The 24396-nt window shown below is 49.3% G+C and overlaps 1 protein-coding gene across 3 annotated transcripts in view; it reads right to left on the bottom strand.

Moving 5' to 3' along the window:
- Positions 1 to 24396, bottom strand: part of SCARA5 (scavenger receptor class A member 5) — a 130078-nt gene that overhangs the window by 81162 nt on the left and 24520 nt on the right. For all 3 annotated transcript variants that reach the window (XR_010339615.1, XR_010339616.1, XM_012435243.2), the window contains one exon: positions 23460 to 23588. Coding sequence is in view for 1 of the 3 variants with exons in the window: in XM_012435243.2 (XP_012290666.2) it covers positions 23460 to 23588 (129 nt within the window). In the remaining 2 variants the exon portion in view is untranslated. The remainder of the gene's footprint in view (positions 1 to 23459; positions 23589 to 24396) is intronic.

Consider the following 24396-nt stretch of genomic DNA (forward strand, 5'->3'; position numbering starts at 1 on the left):
CAGACTTTATAATTCAGAATAGACTCCAAATAGAATGCAATCAGTTTAGATTTAGAATGGACTCTGAGAATTGGTTGGGTCCTTAGATACAGTTAGATTAGAAAGGAAGGAATGTTGACCTTGGAATCCAGGGGCCTGGGTTTGAGTCCTGACCACTACCTGCTAAGCTGGTTATATACTCTTGGACACAGGAATTTGTCTGAGTCTCTCGCTTTTGACCTTAAAATGGAATTAATAACATCTACCTTGTGGGGTTGTGTGAGGACTCAAGAAATGAATGAACTCTAGTTGAGCACTTATTACAGGCCAAGCACTGTGCTTTGTGTTATGCAGATTTTATCTCATTTGAGAAAATCAAAGAGATGGAAAGAAAACCCCACACATACCGCAAAGCCCTATTCAAATTCAAACTCTTGGTGCTGTTATTAATATCCTTTCCACGCACGCCCTGCGCTCTGCACCCTCCCTTTCCTACACTCATTCTCGGATTTGTAGGCATTGATATTCATAGTGGAACTCCAAACAGATGTATAGAGCTTTACATTTCGCAGAGCACTGCTGTGGACGTCATCTCATTTCGTACTCTTGACCAACATTTAATCCCCATTTACATCATCATTATTATTACTATTCATTTTGGAGACAGAGTCTCACTCTCTCACCCAGGCTGGAATGCAGTGGGGCGATCTCGGCTCACCGCAACCTCTGACCCCCAGGTTCAAGCAATTCTCCTGCCTCAGCCTCCTGAGCAGCTGGAATTACAGGTGTGCACCACCACACCCCACTAATTTTTTTTGTAGTTTTAGTAGAGCCTGTATTCATCCTCTCCGGCTGCCGAAACAGGATGCCACACACTGGGTGGCTTAAACAACAGACGGTTATTGTTCTGCAGTTGTAGAGGCTGGAAGTCTGAGATCAAGGTGCCACCAGGCTGGCGTATCCTGAGGCCTCTCCTCCTGGCTAGCGGGACAGCTTCTTGTGTCTTCCCATAACCTTTCCTCTTGGTTCCCTTCTGATTCTTTTTTTTTTTTTTTGAGACAGAGTTTTGTTGCTCTTGTCCCCCAGGCTGGAGTGCAATGGTGTGATCTCGGCTCACTGCAACCTCTGCCTCCTGGGTTCAAGTGATTCTCCTGCCTCAGCCTCCCCAGTAGATGAGATTACAGGCATGTACCACCACGCCCGGCTTCTTTTTTTTCTTGTATTTTTAGTAGAAATGAAGTTTCATCATGTTGGCCAGGGTGGTCTTGAACTCCTAACCTCAGGTGATCCATATGCCTCAGCCTCCCAAAGTGCTGGGATTACAGGTGTGAGCCACCACGCCCGGCCCCCATTCACAAGAGATGAAGAGCTGAGGCAGGTGAGAAGTAGATTTTCCACCACTAGCCAGTGACAGCCAGTCCTCGAGACTGAGTCTTGCACCCAAGTCAGAGTATGTTCCACGTGCCTTTATCCCCACCTCCTCCCCACGTATGTACTTTCTGGCTGCTGGAACACACAGCTCTTCACACCAGTGGCCGCCACTACCGCTCTCCCTAGAACCAGGTAGTTGCTTGATACTTTGCAAAGAGATCTGGAACACTGTTCTTTCACTTTCCAACCACCACCACCAAGCCTGCCAGCTCTCTCACTGTTACGGAAGCTGCTCATTGCTTCAACCGGCAGGTTGATCCGAGCACCTTGAGCTTCTTCATCCGTCCTCCTCTGGCCATGTCCGAATCCCTGCCGTTTCTGGATTCAGAGCTGTCTTCTGATGCCCTGGCCTCCGGGGCAGTTTATCAACTTTTGTATTCATCAGTGGTGAACTCTGGGAACCTGTGTCCACTTCCTTCCCCATTTTAACTCTTGGACTGCACTGTATTGCGGAAGCGTTATGCTGACTTGACCCTTTCTCATGGTGCTTGAACTTCCTGGAGTTGAGCTGCCTTGAGTGGGTTGGTGGGCTAGGGGAAAAAAGCCTTTCACTGCTATCCCAAAGCATCTTCACGCTTCTTAATGCTGAAGCCTGCTTTGCCTCTCTCATTCTTGGAAGTAACTGTATCCACTTTACCAAAAACATGAAAGCCATTTGGCAAGAACACCATCTCCTCCACACTGTCCAGCATGAATGCCACCGCCTCTGCACCTCGCCATCATTCTGCAAACACACTGCTTCCTCTAGGATGAGAGTGAGAAGCATCCTTCTTCCTGCTCAAAGTGACTTGCATGCTCAGTGTTCCATTCTGTCCCCCACTGGCTCCTTGATAGGAAGGCAGTGGTGGGCGAGGTGCAGACCTGTGATACCTTGAAGGATGCATGCATCACTGGAGCACCAAGGGGGAGGAAGGGTGGGGTGTATTAGGAGGTTACATCCTAACTAATGAGGGTAACCCACAAGATAGCCCTTTTAATATTTGAAGACAGATCCCCTCTCCTTAAGGCTTCCTTTTCCAACATGGCAAAACCCTGTCTCTACTAAAAATACGAAATGTTGAACATGGTGGTGTGAGCCTGTAGTCCCAACTACTCAGAAGGCTAAGGTGGGAGGATCACCTGAGCTCAGGAAATGAAGGCTTTAGCGAGCCATGACTGTGCCCACTGCACTCCACCCTGGGTGACAGGAGTGAGACTCTGACTAAAAACAATAATAAAGTCTTTTTATTGCCAAAGTCATTCTTTCCTGAATGTGTTTCAGCTTAAACGCATCCAGTGGTATGCTGGTAAATGTTTAACAACTGGTTTTCCAAGGGGTTGGGGAGAAACCTAAGCTGTGGTGCTTGCCAATGTCTGAGGTGTAAATATCTCACTATGACTGACTTCAAGCTACCAACGTGACCTCATCGAATACGGAGTTAGGAAAAGATGAACGTGATCAGAGCCGACTCCAGCACACCACCGTCTGTAGCGACCTTACACTGCAGGGGTGAGAGAGGGAAACAGCACTGGGGAGGAATAGAAAAGCCACATTTGGTGACCACTTTTGTAATAACTGACTTGGGCAAGAATCATAAGCGGATGCTAAAATCATGGAGTGAAGGCTTGCTGGGAATCAGTGTATTTACCCAGCCTCGAAGTGCCTCCCCACAGATCACTTCTTAATTAGAGGGAATAAAGGATAGCTTTACAGTAGGTAATTCTGACCAAATTGACGTTAACCAAATTTACCATTACCAATACAGGAACAAACTGACACAATCTGCCTCCTCAAAGGATTGACAGTGTTACTGCCAGGAAGGTTTAACCTACGTCAATCATAGGGAAACAGTCAAAGAAACCCAAGTTAAAGAACAGGATAGCAGGCCGGGCATGGTGGCTCATGCCTGAAACACCAGCACTTTAGGAAACTGAGGCGGGTGGATGACTAAAGCCCAGGAGTTCAAGACCAGCCTGGGCAACATGACAAAACCCTGTCTCTACTAAAAATACAAAAAATTATCCAGGTGTGGTGGTTTGAGCCTGTAGTCCCAGCTACTCAGGAGGCTGAGGTGGGAGGGCCGCCTGAGCTCAGGAAATAGAGGCTGCAGTAAGCCGTGATTGTGCCCACTGCACTCCAGCCTGGGTGACAGGAGTGACACTCTGACTGTAACTAATAATAATAAATTGAAACAAAAGAAACACGAAAGAGTCGTCTGACCTGCATGGAGCCAAACAAGACTGGTGCCTCCCTCGTTCTCTACGAACGTAACTGTGATCGCGATAGCTTTTGGTGGCAGGCATGTCGCACACTGACTCACACTACCCTGCCAACCTCACACCCTCACTGTTGCTTGTAAACCTGATGTCAAGCCGTGGTTCCCCCATTTTGTGGGGCACTCCATCACGTGCGCCCATATTTATTGACCAGGTCTAGGCCATCTGTCTGGGTGCCTGGCTCATTCTGGATTCTGATTCTGCATTCCTTAGAATTCAGTGAGGATCTCTGAACCACAATGACGACAAACATGTCATCTGGGATTGAACCACATATAACAAAGATTTATGAAGCATACAGGATGTGCAAAGCAGCGGGTTGGGTACAGAGAAATCAACAACAAATAAATCAGATGTGAGTGTGAATCACAGCCTCCTGGAAGGTAACAACCAAGTCTCACACTTCCTTGATCCCCCTGTTGCACCTCATGGTAGTGAGCATGTATTAGATACTTTATAAATGCCTGATTTGACCTCACATAGTAACCAGCAAAAGGCTTAAACAACCAGTCTCCTTAAGAGACGACACAATTAATAATCAAATGTATGGGAAGCTTGATGAGATCATTAGCCAGCAAAGAAACGCACATTTTAAAAAAGGGAATCTCTAAAAGTAATGGGACAGTGCTACATCATGCTGGCAAGACCACGGTGAACGCTAGTGTGTTTATACATTGCTGATGACGGTGCAAATATTTTTGGAAGGCAATTTGGCAGAAAGTATCAAGAGTCATAAAAATGTTCACATCCTTTGCAAAATAGTCTCACTACTGGGAATTTAAGAAGTAATCCAAAAGAAGGGAAATGTTATAGCAGTAAGAAATTTATCACCCTCTTATTTGCAGTAGTGAAGACCTAGAGAAGTTGTGGAAGAGCAATTAGCAATAATTCAATCATGGCACACCAACCAGATGAACTTTAATGAAGCCTTAAAAATGACCAGCATGAGGTCTGCTATGTAACAACGTGGGAAATGCACACAATACCACAGGAAGCAAACACACACACACACACACACACACACACACAAACACACACACACACGGGATTAAAAGAAGAAAAACAGGATTTGTGAAAATAACAACTGACTTTAGAGGCATGGAATTATGAGTGCAGGCTTCTTATCAGAAGGGGATTGGCTCCAGGACTCCCCACAGAAAATCCTCAGATGCTCAAGTCCCTTCACTGGCCCTCCTGTGTTTGCTGGTTTCACATTCTGAAATTCAGTCAACCATGGACAGAGAGAGGCCTCGAAGGAAACCAGCCCCATTAGCACCTTGATCTTGGACTTGCCTTCTTTCCAAGAGAAAGTAACTACGTCTACTGTTTAAGCTGTGCAGGCTGTGGTAGTGTGTGATGGCAGCCTCAGCAAACTAATGCAGATTATAAGAGACAACCCAGCCAGGCAGGGCTAATTTGGCTCTATCTAAGGGTAGGACCAGGAACCTGGGCACGGTGGATTATGGGTCACTGTAGACACCACTAAGTGTGCCCAGGCCCAGAGAATCTGATGAGGCCTCCTTTTCCTTCTTCATTCCAGTGAATGGAATGCCCTCCTTTCTGATTCAGAAATGGGTGGGCCCTGGGAATTTCTAGTAACAGCCCATCCCTTCCTGATGTCTGTTTTAGCAACCTAGTTGAACAGAGATCCTATAGAATGACTGGATTCATGATCCCCTTAGCTTTTGGTTTTCTTCACTATTCTCCTTCATTTTCTTCTGTCTCTCCCAGTGAACAGAATCCAGGTGGTCAGAATATCCTGCTGGACTTTTTTTTTTTTTGAGAGGAAGTCTTGCTCTATCACCCAGACTGGGGTGCAGTGGTGCGATCTTGACTCACTACAACCTCTGCCTACTGGGTTCAAGCGATTCTCCCACCTCAGTCTCCCAAGCAGCTGGGACTACAGGTGCACACCACCACACCCGGCTACTTTTTGTGTTTTTAGTAGAGAGAGGGTTTCTCCATGTTGGCCAGGCTTGTCTCAAACTCCTGACCTCAGGTGATCCACCTGCCTCAGCCCCCCAAAGTGTTGGGATTACAGGTGTGAGCCACCGTGCCTGGCCTCTGTTGGACTTCCAAGGGCAAACTGGCTTAAAAATCCAAAGCGCAAGAGATTCAACTTCTGGGTGTATGCCCAAAAGGATTGAAAGCAAGGGCTTGAGCAGGTGTCTGAACACTCATATTCACAGCAGAGTTGTCCACAACAGCTGAAAGATGGGAGCAAGCCCAGTGTCCACTGACGGATGGATGGATAAGCAGAATGGGGTCTGGCCAAGCAATGAAATAGTATTCAGCCTTACAAAGGAAGGAAATTCTAAGCCATGCTACAACCTGCATGAACCTTGAGAACATTATGGTAAGTAAAATAAGCCAGTCATAAAGGCTTACACCCGTAATCCCAGCTACTTGGGAGGCTGAGGCAGAAGAATCACTTGAACCTGGGAGGCGAAGGTTTTAGTGAGCCAAGATTATGCCACTATACTCCAGTCTAGATGACAGAGCAAAAAAATAAATAGACAATAAAGAGACAAACACTGTATGATTCCACTGATATGGGGTCCCCAAGAGAAGCCAAATCCATAGAGACAGAAAGTAGAATGGGGGTTGCCAGGGGCTGGGGGCTGGGGAGCTAGTGTCTGTTGGGTGCAGAGTTTCAGCTTAGAGACATGAAGAGCTCTGGCGGTGGGTGGTGGTGAAGGTTGCAGCAATGTGAACCTGCTTAAGTCACTGAACCTTACACTTAAAAATAGCTAAAATCATCAATTTTATGTTCTGTGTATTTTGCCAGAATACAGAAAATTCTACAAGGTAACTGAGGAGGGGAGCTGGGCGGGGTTGGGGGGTGGATGACAGACTTGGCGTCGGGCTGGGTCACAGGCCTCCTCCCCAGGGTGAGGGTGGTGACTTTGGGGAGGGTCTGGCTGCACCCAGGCAGGCGCTCCAGGCAAGCAATTACTCAGACTCAGCTGGTCCCACCCAAGGCCACAAGATAGATGGGCCCACTGGGAGGGAGGCAGCGAGGCCCCAGCTCAGCTTTCACAACTGAAGTCTCAGGACCTGGCTGAGAGCCTCGGGCTGGAGCCTTCCTTCCCCTCCTCCCACCTTCTCTTCCATCAAATAAAAAGGCAGCAGGGCCTGGGGCTGGCCCTGTTCCACCGGCAGGTTGGGATCACAGGCCAGCCTTTCTGTCCACTGGGTGGAAGGCGTGACCCGGTGGGCACCTGTGTTTGGGGTTTGAGTGGCTAGGGTCGGGAGAGCTCTTCCAACGGGCCAGTCCCACGGGGCTTGGTGGGTAACATTCCCCAGTCCCTCTCCAAGGAAGAAAAACAAACAGCCGAGAGCAGGCAGCTCCAGCTGTGGGACTCACTCCAAGACTGACAGGGGAGAAAAAAGCGATTCCAGCCCCAAACGCCTAGTTAAATGGAAAGCAATGGGCTACAGACGGGAATGGGCACTTCTCCATAAGCCCCAGCTTTATCAAGGAAATGTGAAAATCCATCCTTGAGAGTTCATGCGTTTTGCTTTGTAATTTGCAATGCGGTATCGTGGCTGTTTGTGTACATGTGTGTGTATAGTTTACATTGTAAAAGCAGATATTGTAAAAACCCACATGGCCAGGCTGAATGAACTAAGCACAAACGAGTGGAACCCAGAATTGGCTTGGTGCCAGCATTCCTTGTGGGAAGCCACCCTCCTTGTCCCTCACTATGGGGTGCCTCAGTTTCCCTATCTACTTCTTGCTCAGAGGCCGGTGGTGTGGTGGACGGAACAGTGAGCTTCGGGGGACCTGAGGCCCAGGCCTGTCTTGATCACACATGAGCAGAGTCAGCCTGGCTCAGAGCTCGGCTTTCCAGGTAGTCTATATGCCCTCAGTGGGAGCCAGGTGGTAATCACAGGGGGACAGCGGTTATTAGTGAGACCCAGCTCTTGACTGGGAAACCAGTGTCAGCCCAGCTCTGACCTTAACCACCAGTGCCTTTCACATTTAATGAGCACCTACTTATTTTTTCCTATGAGAACTATCAACCTCGTTGGACCTCAGTCTTCTCATCTGTGAACGGGGATCATGGTGTCTCCCTCAGAGCAGTGGGTGAGGCTCAAGTAACCTCCTGGATGGGAAATATGATTATGACTGTAACCGTAAGGGTGGCATTGGGTGAGGTTGGCAGCTACCATGTGGAAGCATGGGCACCTTTGGGACACTATGGATTGGGCAGCTCAGGAATCAGGCCACTGTTGCCATGTAACAGCCTGGAAGCAGGGCAGGCAGAGTGGGGAGCAGCAGCAGTGCCTGACTCACCTCCCGTCCTCTTTCCACCTCGACTGCATCCCAGCAAGAGGGCTTTTCCCTATGGAAACTCACACCCACAGTGCCTGAAGCTGGGTGGGAAAAGCCCCTGCCTGGCAGTGTCTTGGGTCTGGGTCCTCCCCTACAGCCTGCCAGGGCACAGAAGGGGCTGTGGACATAGGTCTGGCTCCGGAAGAGGCCCTGGGGGTTGCAGTGTGTGGGGCCTGAGGGGAGCCACTGCCCCCCCACAGAAAGAAGGGCTGCTGCAGAAAGTTCTGGAGCTGGAGTGAGCTGGCCTTGCTGATGGTGCTGTCAGGCATGAACAAGCAGGCTGGCCTTGGGCAGGTCCACCAGGGCCTCAGCCTGGAAATGCTGGGGCAATGCCACCCACTGGCTGCCTGGGAGTGTCCTTGCAGCCAAGGGAGGTGCAGAGCCACCAAGGAGGGGAAGGGGCCTCACACATCCTCCTGCCAAATGCGCGGCAGCCCCAGGGGCTGAGGCAGTGACACCCACACACTCATTGCCATTAAACCACCTATGTCTGTGTTTTGATGCAAGCCAGACCTCGGGGTTGCCAGGAATATGCACGACTACCTGGAACCTGGAATGGGGGTCTCCACCTTTTAAGGAGACCCCCATTCCACACACATACCCAATCTCATCCTTGGCCAGACCCTTACCACAAGGCCTCATGCCCGTGCTTGGGGGCACCCCAGCCTGCACAGCCAATTCCAATCCCACCTAATACTGGCAAGCAGCCCTCTCCTTGTCACCCTCTGGCCAGCACCATGATTTTCCTCCCCAGGATGGTCCAAAGGCTCTGGAAGAAAGCTGAAACTTTGGGGAAGGGAATTCCAGTCCCAAGTCCCCAGAGCATGACCCTGAAGGAGGGACATGTGAGCCCCAGATAACATGTTCTTAGCCCTGAAGATGCCTCAGATGGGTTAGGAAGCGGTCAGATGAGGGACAGAGTGAGGCCCTCTAACACATGGGGACCAGGGCAGGTGCCTCAGTCTCAGGGTGACACTGACTGAGACACTTGGCAACTCCCAGGAACCCAGTGCCGGCATTTTTCTTGTGTATATTAACAGACAGCACCTCTGCACCCATTCAACCTATCGGAACGAGCTCTGTGACAAAACTCCTATTTCAGCACTCAGCTTTATGGAAAAAAAATAGGTCAGTGTGGACTAAGCCATTTATTCCACACACCTCACCAATAACTGCTATTGATTACTACACACCGGGACTTGCCCCTTCCCGAGAGGCATGGTGGGTACTTAGCACATCATCTCATCTAAGGGTTGCCACGTTACTCACAGGCTGGCTTTAGGATCCCCACTTGACAGATAAGAAAACTGGTGCTCAAAGAGGTTTAGAAATTTGCCCAAAGTCATGGATTTTTTAAAAAGAGCAGAACGGGATGGAAACACAAGCCCATGTAATTCTAAAATGTAGGCTAGTGACTGGCATAGATGTGCCCCCAGAAAGGTCAGTTTAGTGTGGAGTCAGACACAGAAAACTGGTGTCAATGCAAGAGCAGGACAAGAGCCCAGCTAAGCGGGGCAGCAGAGCACTGTGGGAGCCGGAGCTGGAGCTCTGGTTACTCCCGAGGGCCAAGAATTGATCCGCGCTGATGGAGCTCTGAAGGTCCAGCCCAGAAATTCTCAACCAGGAACCCCCAACGGAACCTCTAAAGTCCCCCAAAGTAGACATGGGTTTTCCTGGTGGCCAATGAATGACTGGTGACCACTGATGTGTCAAGTGGTCAGGCCCCTGCGGCTCACAGGGGCAAGGCCTCCTGCCCAAGGTCACACAGCCAGTGGCAGTGCTGGGGTCAGGAGACCCAGGCTGGACCCCCGGTGCAGAGACCCATCCTGCTCATGCCATTAGCGACCGCCCATGGCCACAGGGTAAGGCGGAAGGCAGAGTCCCGCCTAGAATGCAAGCGTGCCCCACACCAGGGAATGAGCCTCCTGTACCCAGCGGAGGAAGCCAGATCCTTCCTCTTTCTCACGCAGGGGAGGTTCCCTGAGACATGGCCGAAAAGAGGAAGCCCAGAATGCCTTCGTCAACATTTTTCACTGGGAATGACTTCCAGTGAACTTTCATTCCTGATACACCAGGGAATTCCAGTCCCAGGCCCTGAGAGCATGATCCAGAAGGAGGGACATGTGAGCTCCAGGTGACATGCTCTCTTAGCCGTGAGTGCACAGGGTGTTGCTTACAGCAGCTCACTTTTGCAGGGGAAAGTCGATTTCATACCTTAGATGGTTATGTTATTAATTGAAGGGAGAGAGAAGGGAGGCTGTGATGAGAGGGGTCAGTGAGTTTGGGTTGGACCTGCTGAATTGGAAGTCCCCAGTGCCCTGCTCATGGAGCTTTCTGGATGACAGTTCCCAGCGCATACAGAAATCGGGACTCAGAGTTGTCAGAACGTGCACAAGATGCGTGGCGAAGCTCAAAGGAGACATGTGCCACGAGACTCAGATCAAAGCCCTGGGCTGTGACAGGGAAAGAGGGTGGGGCCGTCAGGGGAGTCACCTTAGAAAACCATTGTAAGGGGAAATTTGGAGCATCTGAATAAGGAGTTTACACCCAAAGAAAGCCGAAGATGTTTTTAATTGGAAAAGCAAAGCCCGGGGGCTCCAGAAAGCCTGGGTTTGTATCTGAGGAGCAGCTGGGACCCCGGAGGAGGGAGGCAGGGATTCCTGCGGGATTGGAGCCTCCGATGCAGGTCCTGCTCTGCCGTCCTGAGCAGGACGCTTCCCCTCCCTGGGCCTCTGTTCAATTTACAAAGCTGAGGGCAGAACTCACCGTCCCCAGCTCTGACTGGATCGTCACCCTGCCTCTCCTTTGCTTGTGTCCTTGAGGCACTTACCCAGCTTCTGCCCCTGGCTCTTCCCAGACACCAGGACCCTCTGCTGTCAGGGACCTTAAACCAAGAAAAGGACCAGAAGGGTCAGGGTGGCCCCTCCACCAGGGCCATCATTACCATGCTGGGGGCTGTGCTTTTGGGGCAACAGAAGATCCCCGTGGCTTTTTAAAAGGGTGGTCTTATGAAGAACCCCAACAACATTGAGGAAATGGAAAGAGAATGTGTACCAGTAAGCCTCCCACCCACTCGGCCAGTTTTCACTTCTCCAAATCCCCCCCCATCCTTTGCCCTTCTGTAATATTTGTTTGTACAACAGTGTTCACAGTGTATACACATCACAGCGTGCTTTTTCCCTTAATGCAGTTTCATAAACGCTCTCATGTACTTCATAGTTATCGTTTGAAATGGCTGCGTAATACTCCTTTGTGTTAACTGTCTTTTAAACAATTCTCTAAGCCTGCCCATGTAGGTCCTTTCCAGCTTTGAGTGATTACTAAGAATGTGGTTGAGTTTTATACATGTGCCATTTTCCTTCTTTGTACTCATTTCCTGGAGACAAATAGAAGAGGATTTCTGAGCCAAAGCATATAAACTACTTTTATAGATCCTGAAAGGTCACTGACTTCCTCAAGGAACTGGCTTGTTTAGATGTGCTAAATGGCCACATCCAATGGTCAGGGGACAAGTGTTAATTGGTAAATAAGCAATGCCTTTCTTTCCTTGACGCCTCCCGGAAAGATGCCATTTTTCCAAAACCCTGGCAGACGTTAGACTGAAAATGTCTCACAGAAGACAGTGGCCAGACCCTGTTGTTTTTGACAACAGCAAGAAGGGAAAACAAAGCGTTTTGCAGAAGGACTCCATGCAGCGTGACTCAGCACAGGGGCGGTTCTGTAGGCTCCACCCCTTCCCACCCGCAGAGGTGGCACCTTGGTGTCCTATAAGTCACTTCTGACACCACTGCCACTGCCTGCCCCATGTTCATCCAGGGGCTCCAAAGACCCCTCTAGAGATGGGGATCCCTACAACCAGTGTCACTGACACCCCAACTAGCTGACAGCTGAGCTTGGACTGGGACTCTCGCCAGACAGAAACACAGCGAGGGACCCTGGGAGAGGTCCTCTCATGCTCCCGGAGCTGGTTCTCTTCCAGGGTTTCCCACCAGGGTGAAACGGGAACACAGCAAGGGGCCACCCTACCCCCAGTGCCCTGCGTCCCTTGGATTGCTCCAAAAAGGGTCTCAGAGAATATGGGGCTCTCCAGAGGAGTGCAGAGAAAGGCGGGCACCAGGAATGCTGCCAGCTGCTAGGCCATGCGGGGCTGCACGTGGGAAGGCCGCATCAGCAAAGGAAGACTTGGGTTTCCTGTCTCTGAGCTGGAAGCATGGGGTGAAGCTGAATGTTATCTTAAGAAAACCAGGCACACCATCTGCCTGGAGGTCCCAGCGAGGGGCCAGCAGGCTCTGCTAAAACCAGAGACAGACCAGAGAGGGCCATTGCCCACCATTCCACCCTCCACCTCCTGAACACTGGAGACCAGACAGGGACGTGAGAGCCCTTCTGCCTCCCCCTCTTCCCTCCTGGCCGTTTCCACCAAGTATTTGGTACCTACTTACACTGGAAAATTATCCAATGCTTATCTAAAATTCAGGTTACTGGGTTCCTGTATTTTAATTGGCTGACCTTGGCAACTCTGTGTGTCGACGACTGGTGGGGTGCAGGTCAGAGTGCTGGGGCCTCCTCGGGGCTCCTTATGCATGAATATGGGAGGCAGGTGAGATACAGCTGGAGCACCCCCTGGTTTCAGGGAGATCATGGTGTCATTTACAGAGATGGAAAGGACTCGGGGAGAAGCAGGTTTGGGAAGAGAAAAGTCAAGTCTTCTGATTACACGTTGGGTTTGAGATGCTTGTTAAATAACCAAGCGGGGAGGCCACGAGGAGGTGGAATTCAGGCAAAGGCAGAGATGGAATCTGGTAGAACCTGATGGAGGATACTAGAAAGACAGTTAAAGAGCAGAGGAGGAAGAGGGTAAGGGTTGGAAAACTACCTACTGGGTGCAGTGTGCAGTACTTGAGTGATGCTATTTGCACTAGAAGCCCACATCTCACTATTACACAATATATCCATGTAACCAACCTGCAGACACACGCCTCAATCCATCATAAGACATATGCATATATGAAAGGAGAGAAGAGAGACAAGGCCTGAACTCCCAGGTGCTCCAAGATTTACAGGTAAAGCAGGTAGAGATGGGCAGCAAAGGACACCTTTGATTGCTTCCCTGAATTAAACTGGGACTTCTCAGAAACCTCTATTTTGAGATTTCCAGGGAAACATTGAGCCCCTCATATAAGCCAGGCATTGTGCAAAAGCATTTCACATGTTATCTCCCTGAATCTTCATTGTACTGATGATGAATCATTACTATCTTCATTTTACTGGTTTTTAAAAATGAGGCCCAGAGAAGTTTAAACCATTTCTCCAAATCACAGCTCGTAAATGATCAAGCTGATACTTGACAGCAGGTTTTCCTGGTTCCCAAGCTTCTGATCTCCCCTGTGCCTGATAGCGTATTTTATGCGTATCTGCTCTGCTAGTCAGTACAATCCTCACAGCAGGGGCCCCTCTTTATTCCTCCTCCCATCTCCCTGTGTCTCATGCAGTGCCAGGCTCACTGTTGGCACCCAGTAAGTGTTTGTTGTTTGGGATTTGATGGGAGAGGGCCCCAAGCCTTGGGTGAGGTCGGCCAAGGCACGATGCTGCAGGACTGTCACAGAAATTCCCAGAATTTATAACTTCTCTCCAAAAGGGTGGAGGACAGGAGCTCACTGGCTGCTCGGCTTCCATCCCAGTCCAAATTCAAAGGCCCTGGTGAATGGCAAAATCTGCCTGGTAGCTCTGGGCACACCCAGCAGAAGATTAGTTCCAGAAAGCAAGAGAAGAGGTGAGTTTAGGAGGCACAGAGGCTGAGCCACGGAGAAGGAGGCTTGAAGCTGCAGAAGGAGGTGAGGGGTGGACTCAAGCCCACTCCCATTCTCTTTTTGCTTAAATAGAAAAGCTCCTTTTCTTAGCAAGGGCTGCGTACTGCACGATGGCTCTCAAGTTTCCTCCAATCCTGGCTCCTGGGATAGAAATCAAAGCATTTGACACGTTTCTCTTGGTATTTCCATACAGCGTGGTGAAATGAGGTTGGATTACTGCACGGTCTGTGGCAGTTACACCCGGTTATAAATCACCTAACAGACACCAGTGATACATCCCACCTACCCAGCACTGTTCTAGGTGGATTACACAGATGAATCAATTTCATCCTCCCCACACTTCAAAGCAGGTAGGGTAATCCCTTCTGCTCTGCTCTACAGATGAGGACATTAAGGATCGAGTAGGTGGAAAAACTTGCCCGAGGTCACAGAGCGATTGGCAAAGTCACCGTTTGTTCCTTGGCAGTCTGACTCCGGTGCCAAGCACTTCACCACTGGGTGTTAGATTCTGCCTCAGACCAGGAGGCTCGGGTGGGAGAAGTCCTGAATTCACGTCATTCCCAGCTGCAGTCCAGGCGCCCATTCCCCAGGCGTAGGGCCATGGGCCAGAGCAGGCAATGCCTCTAAGTCTCAGTTTCCTCATGTATAAACTGAACTATTTTCTGGATTCCTTAGGATTGTGATAAGAATTAGATGACACAGCGTATGCAAAAGTCTTTGAAAACTGTAACTTGTAATCCAGGGAAGAAGGATTAAAGGGCTGATCGGGTGATCAGTGGAGCCTAGCCTAGCACGGGGTTGGCAAACCATTTCTTGTAAAGGGCCAGGTAGTAAATATTTTAGGCTCTGCAGGAACACAGACAACTCAGCCCTGCGACTGCAGTGCAAAAGCAGCCAGACAGTACATAAATGGATGAGTACATCTGTGTTCCAGTAAAACTTTATAAAAACAGGCAGTGGCCGGATTTGGCTCTTTGCCTAGAAGGACTGCAGCCGAGCGGAGCTCAGATGGGTGCTCTGCAGTGTCCTGAGTACTCTAAGTAGGGCTTTGGCTGAAGCTCCAGAGAATGGGGAGTACTTGTGAGATTCACAGGCAGTGTTTCTGCTGTCTCTGCCCCCAACTTCTACCCCGCTCATGCATGGTCAGAGGCATCACCCTGAGCAGTAGAATCTTCTATAGGGAACTTAGGGTATCAACTGGCTGTTGGTCCCTTCTCTTCTCTGTCCTCCGGGGCCTGAGGTGAGACAGAGGTGCCTTTTGCAGGAGAAGCTCTGATGGCCGGGGCAGCCCAACAGAGCCACAGTCGGTGCAGGGGAAGAGCAGTGAGCTGCTCAGGTGCGTGCTATCTGAGTCTAAGAAAGAGGCTGGGTGGCCTTCAAATGACCCTGACTCACCTCCCAGGACACAAGAGGGGAGATGTGTGCATGGGCTGGCAAGCCCTTGGTCATGTCCTTGGGGAACTGCACGCATGGCAGCAGGCGACAGAAGGGGGGCTGTAGGGACATGGTTGGGACACTGCCTCCAACGTGATTGATGGCACAGGCCGATGGGTAAAAATAAATGACAGATGTCCAAGTCCAGAGTCAAACAGATCCAAAGACTGCAATACCAGGCAGAAACCAGTGTGGTGACATCTAACTGGGATCGCTGACAGGATCTGCATTTAACTTGAAGCAACAACAAGACTAACAAAGCCAGTGGCTCTGACAAGAAAGTGGGGAGCCCCTGCCAGGCAATGATTTCCTTTGAAAGAGAGCTGGGGTTGGGGTGGGGAGGAGCTCTGACCCGATCACTGTGGCTGCACAGTATCCCATCATTTGGATATAGGGTCCTGTGTTACTATGAGCCTCACTAGAAAGTCTCCTGAAAGGCTGGGCATGGTGGCTCATGCCTGCAATCCCAGCACTTTGGGAGACTGAGGTGGGCAGATCACTCGAGGCCAGAAGTTTGAGAGCAGCCTGGCTAACATGGTGAAACCCCATCTCTACTAAAAATACAAAAATTAGCCGGGCTTGGTGGTGAGTACCTGTAATGCCAGCTATCAGGAGGCTGAGGCAGGAGAATCGCTTGAACCTGGGAGGCAGAGGTTGCAGTGAGCTGAGATTGTGCCACTGCACTTCAGCCTGGGTGACAGAGTAAGACTCTGTCTCAAAAAAAAAAAAAGAAGAAAAGAAAAAGGAAAAAAAGTAAAAAGTACGTCTCATGAGAATGTAAGCTAATATCAACAACCATGGTCTTAGCCCGGCACACTATCCCCTTCCCCGCAACCGCCCCCAGCTAGGTCACCCCAGGAGTGGTGTCTAATTCTGTTTACTACTCACACCTGGAGCCTGTTGGGAGGATGGTCATTCTGTTGAGGCATTCGGTTTAGTCCTTCCATTAACTGAGTACCTGCTATATGCAGCACATCACGGTAGGCACTGGGAGGACAGCGGTGAACAAGGTGCGGTGCCCTATCTTGAAAGAGCTCTCCCAGACTAGAAGGGGAGCCAGCACAGAAGCCCATCATTGCAATACAGCATGGCGAGTGTGAAGAGTGGGGCCCAAAGACACGAAGGCCTCCCGACCGGTCTAATGAGCGACCACCGAACTGGGTTCGCTTTCCTTGGCGTTTCCAACTTGCTGATGAGCAATTGCAGGATAAGAGGAACGCTTTGTTATGATTTGCTCCTGCAAGAGGAACTAGAAGCAGTGTGTGGGATAGTCCAGGAGGATAAGGAAGAGGTTTCTGTCACTCGCGGTTGTTCTTTGGGAAAAGCACGACACCACATTCGTCTGGGAAGTTGGGAGGGAAATGCAGGAGACGCCTGCTGAAGCTAAGTGTCTTGCTGCCACAGGTGGGGCTGTCGCTGGCTCCATCGCTCCCTCCTCTAAAGAGCTGCAATCCTGGAAATGCTGTCGTGTTCCTGCTGCTTGGCTTACTGAGCCCTGTGCTGTCACAGTGCCTCCGGGCTTCCCAGTGTGATTATTGGAAACACTTGCATGTGGCCACGGACTGCACTGAGCCCGGTTCTCTCTGTTTATAGACAAAGTTACTGAGTGCTCGAGCTAAACAAGGAAGTCTCTAATCCTTTGCTATTTTGAAAGCAAATAGTTTCTGATTGTGGGACTAATAATAATATCAAATATTTCTGGAGTACTTTTTTTTTCTTAAGATAGGATCTTGCTCTATCACTGAGGCTGGAGTGCAATGATGTGATCATGGCTCATTGCAGCCTTGATCTCCTGGGCTCAAGTGATCCTCCCACCTCAGCCTCCTGAGTAGCTGGGACTACCGGTGCATATCACTATACCTGGCTCATTTTTTAGTTATTTGTAGAGACAAGTTCTCACTATGTTGCTCAGACTTGTCTCAAACTCATAGGCTCAAGCAATCTTCCTGCCTCAGCCTCCCACAGAGCTGCAATTACAGGCATGAGCCACTGTCCCCAGCCAACTAAGTATTTATGTTCCAGGCACTAAAAAAGTTTTAATTTTCATGTATTATTTAATTCAATCCTCACAACAGCCCCATGGGTTAGGCACCATCATCACCCCATTGCATAGATGAAAAAACCAAGTCTCTTGGATGTTAAATTATTTGCCTCAAAATGATAGAGCCATTCCCTAGCACAGCCTGGATTTGAACCCAGAAGTCTGGCCTCAAAGTCCACAACCTGAAGAGAATATAGCTACTCCCAGAATGTTCGAAAGACACAGAGAACAATAGAAGTATCATTTAGCCTGGCCGGGTGCAGTGGATCACGCCTGTAATCCCAGCACTTTGGGAGGCTAAGGCTGGCAGATCACAGGTCAAGAGATGGAGACCATCCTGGCCAACAGGGTGAAACCCTGTCTCTACTAAAAGTACAAAAAATTAGCTGGGTGTGGTGGCGTGCACCTATAGTCCCAGCTACTTGGGAGGCTGAGGCTGGAGAATCACTTGAACCCGGGAGGTGGAGGCTGCAGTGAGCAGAGATTGTGCCACTGTACTCCAGCCTGGCAACAGAGCAAGACTCCATCTCAAAAGAAAAAAAAAGTATCATTTAGCCCATTTTTTTTTCAGACTATGGCTTACATCCTGTTCGTGAATTATGAAATAAATGAATGGACTGTGATCATTTTTTTAAAAACAAATAGAATAGAAAGCCATTACAAATTTAAGTATTATGTCAGCTATGCTTATATGTGAGTACCAGTTGTGTAGGTTATTGTAAAAAAAAAAATGTTTGAGACCACTGATCTTGTCCAGCTTGCTCACTTTACAAATGGGTGAACTCCCATTCAGACAGGTGATGTTCCTAAGGTTACAGAGGGTTCACAGATAACCTGGGGCTAAACCCCAGGTTACACTGTCAAAGTTAATTGACTGCAAAGAAAATGAAGGAAAAGTAAGAGTGATGACGCTAGCAGTAGTGGTAATACCACCGCTAGCAGTAACAACAGCAATAGCTGCTCCTCCAAATCTCATGTTGAAATCTGACCCCCAGTGTTGGAGGTGGGCCTGGTGGGAGGTCTTTGGACCACGGGGGTGGATTCCTCATGAATGGCTTGGTGTCCTCCTCATGGTAATGAGTTCTTGCTCCATTAGTTCACATGAGATCTGGTTGTTTAAAGAGGATGGGCTTCCTCCTTTATCTCTCTCACCACAAATGTGCTTACTCCCCATGTGTCTTCTGCCATGACTTGAAGCTTCCTGAGGCCTCGCCAGAAACCGAGGAGATGCTGATGCCATGCTTGTACAGCCTGCAACACTGTGAGCCAAATAAACCTCTTTTCTTTATAACTTCTCCCATCTTAGGCATTCCTTTGTAGCAACGCAAAACAGACTAATACAGGGAGTACATCGATTTTCCCCATTTTCAGAGAAAGAAACTTTTGGCCAAGTGCCTCGGTCAATGTCACATAGGTGGTGATGGAGGAGCCAGAGTTCAAGCTCAGACAGCCTGCCTCCAAAGTCCGTACTCGTAACCAGCGTGATGTCTACCTGGTCCTGCCTGTCTTAATATTCTTCCTAAATGCTATGATGTCAATGCAGTACATATCATGGTGGACGTGTGTTAATATAGTTAATCACACACCTGCCACTTCTTCTAGCCAAATGTCCCTGGGTGGCAATTCCATATTCATCTCAATTAGGTACTTGGTTAAAACTTAATTATTATCTTTTTTTCTACAAATATTCTCTAGATTTCCTTGCCTCTGTCATTCATTCACATGTTAAAAGCATTATGCACTTGAAGAATCAAATAGAATAGGCAGAAATTTTTATAAAGATAAAACTGTGCATAACACCCTTTTTCATTCCATAAAGGATTAAGGCAATTCACAAGGATATATTAACTGCACTAAGCTTAAAGTAGATGAGAGTCAGATAAAGAAGATTAAGCAGAGAGACCCCAGACGAAGCCGGGAATGAGGCTAACACAAAAATGTCCTCTACACTTCTGCAGGTGGACCACGATTCTGTCCCCAGGTTTTTGTTTTAATGACCTTCAAATCCACACATCCCCATACAGGGGATGAGAGCTGACTCTTAAGTTTGTGTTAATTACTTGAAAGAAATTCTAGAGACTTTCAGTTTCACAGTCTCCGTAAGGTGAAAACAAATTCCTCAAGGAGCGCATAAGTCCTTCTATGACTAAGACAGAAAATAATCTGTGCACAGGCCCTCTGAGGATGGCATTGTATAATGCAACAAACATCGTCCTTACAATAAGCACAAGGGATGATATTTAACAGGGTCGTTTCTGACAGAGTGTCCCAGTAAAGGACGACAGCATTACGCTCCTGTTCCCAAGGCGTGTGACAGAATCAGGAAGCTACAGTATAGATGGACACCAGGTGGACAGCTCTCCCAGGCCAAGGCCTTCCCCAACCATTCCAGCCCTCAGGGACTGGGTTCTCCTTTGTATAATTTAGCAATAGCAGAAACCACATCACACTGCTCTCCGGCAGGTGTATATGTTTAGGATTTTAAACCCTCCTATGCAGGGCCTACATTTCGTGACATTTTATTCCTAGGGCTTGTCCCTTTGCCCTGCACCCGCTAAACACTCATGCACAGGTTCAGTGCTTGTTGAGGATGATGATGACAATGACCGACTGGTGCTGTTAGAAAAGAACGAAATTAAGGTGCAAGAGGAGCCCATACCTACCCAGGCACTCTCCCTGCAGACCAATGGTCTTACTACGTTGCTGCGATGCTGCAGCCTCACCCCACATTCAAATCCCAGGTCTTTCCACTTCCCCTATCTGCTGTTTCATTTCCACAGTGAGAATCTGGACTTATCTGTGGAGTTGTCTCAGGAAAGGGTAAAAAGAGATGGTTCCTGAGGACCACACCCTGTCACCACAGTGACTTCCCAGAAGAGTCATGGGTAAGAATGAATTCCCTCCCACCCTTTAACTCCATCGCTAAGGACTTCCCACCTAAAGTGCTGGATTGAGGACCCCCTGACCACACAACCAGGCAATCTTAATTCTGTAGTTCATGAACTTAAACCTGATGGTCTGTACTGTCCAGAAATGAATTGGGAACAGAATGAAAACATAATAGGGAACCATCAGCCAAGGTAATAATCAAAATGTGTTGAAGAGACAGAAAAACTTAAAGCAATTGGGGGTAGAAGGAGGCCCTTACCATCTCCTTGAGAGATGATGAAAGGCTGTGAGCTGAGGGAACAGAACCCAGTGCAGGCATGGGATTATTGGAGCAAAGCTCCCAGAAGGATGCTGGTCAGGTTGGATGGTGGGCAGAATCCAACTGAGAGAATAATTTGAGTGGTGGTTGTATTAACCTTCAAACAAGTAAACTGGGGTGATGCATAAATGTGAGCTACATGCTTGCCTTTTACTTTCAATGTTTGGGCAAGAAGATTAACTGACAGAAGTCCTATGTAGGGCTTATAAGAGTCATATTTTGCTGTAATTTGATTACAAATTGGTCATACTGGGAAACAGTGAGAGTAAGCATTTGCACGCCACTGAGACATTGCCAATCCAGTATTCAGATATGGTACTGGGTTGCAGTAAATAATTTTGTCATCCAGTTGTAGAATCTATGAGGTTTGCATTGACAAGGAGGTTTTAAGAATAGTTTAAAGGTATCTCCTGTGCAAGGTGACCTCTCTGGGCACAGACAATGAGTTCTACCCAAAAAGGGGGAAGCCCTCTCCCATGGCAGGACATCCAAAAATATGCCAGGCGAGCTCTGCTTCATGCTGGACCGTGGATCTCCCCCCTGCCCCCAAGCTTAGCATGGAGCCAGCTGCAAGGAAGGTACTCGTGTGAGACATGTTGGGTTGAAATAAACTGATTGCTGAGAAGTAGCATCGCTGAGGTCTTCAATCAGGCAATCTAAAGAAACCTCGCTAAGATCAGACAGAGCCTCCTTAAAGAACCCCAGACTTGTCCACCACCTTGCCAAGTCCCCTTCCTATGCCATCCTCACCAAACCTCCCCCAGAGGCCAACATGATTCTCCAGAAAAGAATCTGGGGAGGTAACAGCGGCCACACATGCAGGGCCAAGAGATTAGGTGGGACACTGTTGCACCAGCTCCGTTCCAATCCACCCCAAATTTTTGTTCCACACAGGCAATGTGGTACCCAGAAACTTCAGGTTCAAAGATAATTATAATGATCAGAAAAATGCTGGAACAATGAAGGAAGCATGGCAACATTTTTATTAGATTGGGAAACAATGTTCTACCCTCCTTCCTGAAGCTTCCAGGACATCATTATAAACCTCATTCAATCTCCAAGCCAGGAGAAAGCCTTTTTTCATCATACTGGACGGCACTACTTGTTAGAAAACTGTCCTTTATTATGAATGGAAATCTGTCTCCTAATGATATCCACCCGTTGGTCCTAGCTCTGCCTTCTGGGGTCACATAGAGCATGTCTGCCCTTTCCACATGGCAGCCATCCAGACACCAGAAGAGAACCATCACTCTGCTGCAAGTCTTCTCTTCCCCAAGAGATGATGCCCTTCCAGGACCTCCAGAGACCTGCCCCAAGCCCCCCACCAACCTGGTCCTTCTCCTCCAGACCCCTTTCTGTCACCTAAAAGTTCCTGTTCTGCAGAGCTTTTCTGCATCTGTCACCTCAAAGTCCCTGTTCTGGTTTCCAGTTGGGCTGGAAAGCTTCCTAAACATTCCAGAAATTTGTTATGGTCCTGGCAGCCAAACCCACAAAACCCAGATCCCAAGCCCTCACCAATCAGCCCGAGAACATGTTCAAATCCTCCTCTGGCCCACTCGGCCTGCGAGCGACCCTGCTGGCCCCTGTCCTCCCGTCCCAGGAATGAATCATGAGCTTCTCTCATTGTTGCTGTTGGCCACCCCTCAGGTTGCTCATTGGTGGGACAGACTCCATCCCAATGTCTTTTACCTGAGTGTGGAAACCTGAAGGCACAGGCAGCATCGAACACCCCATTACAACACCCAAGTGACTAGTCCCGCTTGACGGAAATTGAGTCAAGACCGGGGAGGTCCTGGCCATTTGCCTTGAAATTTCCAGCAAAAGGTCATTTATCTGTAAGGGCCAGACCTCCAGATTCCTGCCCGGGGCTTCACCCGAGGGCCCCTCCCTCAATGCTCCAAGTCAGCTCTGCCTGGCCAGCAGCCTCACTCCCACACACCCCACCTGCTCTGTGCAGCAGCCACACTGCCCCCCGCCCACATGTGCCTGCTCTGTGTCACCATCATATTGGGCTATACCCCATCACGGTGCCCACTGCATTCTGCCTTGAGGCAGGGCTCTATCTGCATGACCCTGACTTGGTTTCTAGGCTGGGATCTCCTTGAGAGAAGTCCCTGGATCCTATTTAGCTGTGCCCCCAATCTTAGCATGGAACCTGCTGGGCAGGTACTCACAGGAGACATGTCGGGTTGAAATAAACTGATCCCTCAGCCTTACTTGTGTCCAGTACTACCTACCTCCACTGACAAAGGTGGGAACTGAGCAGCCTTTCCTTTGAAAGAAAGTCAGGAGAAGACCACCACGGCCACCTGCTTCACCATCTCTGTCTTCACAGGATCTACCTGTAGATGATGAGCTGGGCTGCTCACAGCCTGTGGCCAGCAGGCCCCTGTTCCGTCCCTTCCTGAGTCCACGAGCTCTCCCTCTCCCTGGCTGGAGAACGTGCTGCAAGCCCTAACCCATTATCCATCACTTGCCTGTTTCAACAGATGGAAATTGGTAAGCAGAGCCTGGCTGAATTGGGGCAAAAGCATCCTACCGACAGTAACTGCATAGGGCAGCAGGTTTACCAGGAAGCAAAGTGCCTCACCACGATTTTTATGGCACCCCAGAACAGGAGCTAAGACAATTCCCAACCTCCTCAATGCAAGCCACACTCCAGAGGCCCAGGGGGCCCAGTGTAATGCGCAATGCCCCACAGTGGAGCAGGAAAAGTCAGAAGCCACTCCAAGCAGCTAGGTCTCTCCTGCTGGGCTCTTCCATTCCTCAAGCTCACAGAGCCCCTGCCGGCTACGCCCACATGAAACAAGCAATACTACTGAAGAGCTTCTCCCCTCTTCCTCTGTGGTTTTCATGGTGACAAGGGCAGTGTTTGGGCCCATGACAGTGGGAATGAAGAGCGGAAGCTCCAGGCCTTCCTTCCTCACCCCAAAAGGCCAGGACAAAATGGCCTGCTCTTACCTGCTAAGATGAAGATGCCCACAAGAATCAGGAAGACCAGCAGGTAGAGCCCCAGGACAGCATGCTTCAGGGCCGACAGGGACCCCAGCTGGGTACAGCAGCTGCTCGCCCGCCGTTTGTGGCATGGACCTGGACAATGTGGGTAAGAGGAGGAAGGAAGAAGACACTTAAAAACCCCATAAGCTCTTTTCTTTTTGGGTCTCATCTGTCCCCGATACGTGCAGGGAGAGATGCGTTCTAGACACGCAGAGGCTCATTTTGAACTTCTCACGTCCCTTCCGCATGTCTAGAATGCAGCCACCTGACAGGGAGCTCTCCAGGACCAGCACACATGTTCAGCCTCTAGCTCTCCGCCCACTCTCTGTGTTCCTGATGGAGCCAGATCACATGACCACAGCTCACATGCTCACACAAACCCTCTCTCATTGAGCTGGTCCAAGCAGCAGGAAGACACTGAAATAGGCTTGGATATGTGGCCTTTACAAAGTGTCATTGTCCCATGGGATCCAGGGAGCATGGAGAGAAATTAAAACAAGAGTTGCAAACTCAAACTTCTCCAGTGGCTGGGAGGGTATGGGAATGAGGGAAATGGGCCCGGCGGGACGGTGGGGAGGCCAACGGCACGTGCCTGCTCTGGCAGAGGCTACTATGCAGGAATGAGGGGTGGGTGTGGCCAGATCCAGAACTTTCTATATCTATTTTCAAGTGTTGGCAACTAACTCATCAAACACAAAACACTAGGGAGTGTAAACAAAACACATCTGTAAACCAGCTCTGACCACCAGCCTGCAACCTTTGATTTAGATTTGCTGGAAAACATGGTAACCTTATTTTGTGACTCCTCAGCTTCTGCTTAAAATGGAACAGGAAAATATCATTGCTGAAGTGGCCTTTTGGGCCACATAATTCAACCCCTTTGGTGTACAGATAAAGAAGG

The sequence above is a fragment of the Aotus nancymaae genome, unplaced genomic scaffold (genome assembly GCF_030222135.1).
Source record: "Aotus nancymaae isolate 86718 unplaced genomic scaffold, 86718_ANA_hifiasm-v0.15.2.pri h1tg000079l, whole genome shotgun sequence".
NCBI lineage: Eukaryota > Metazoa > Chordata > Mammalia > Primates > Aotidae > Aotus > Aotus nancymaae.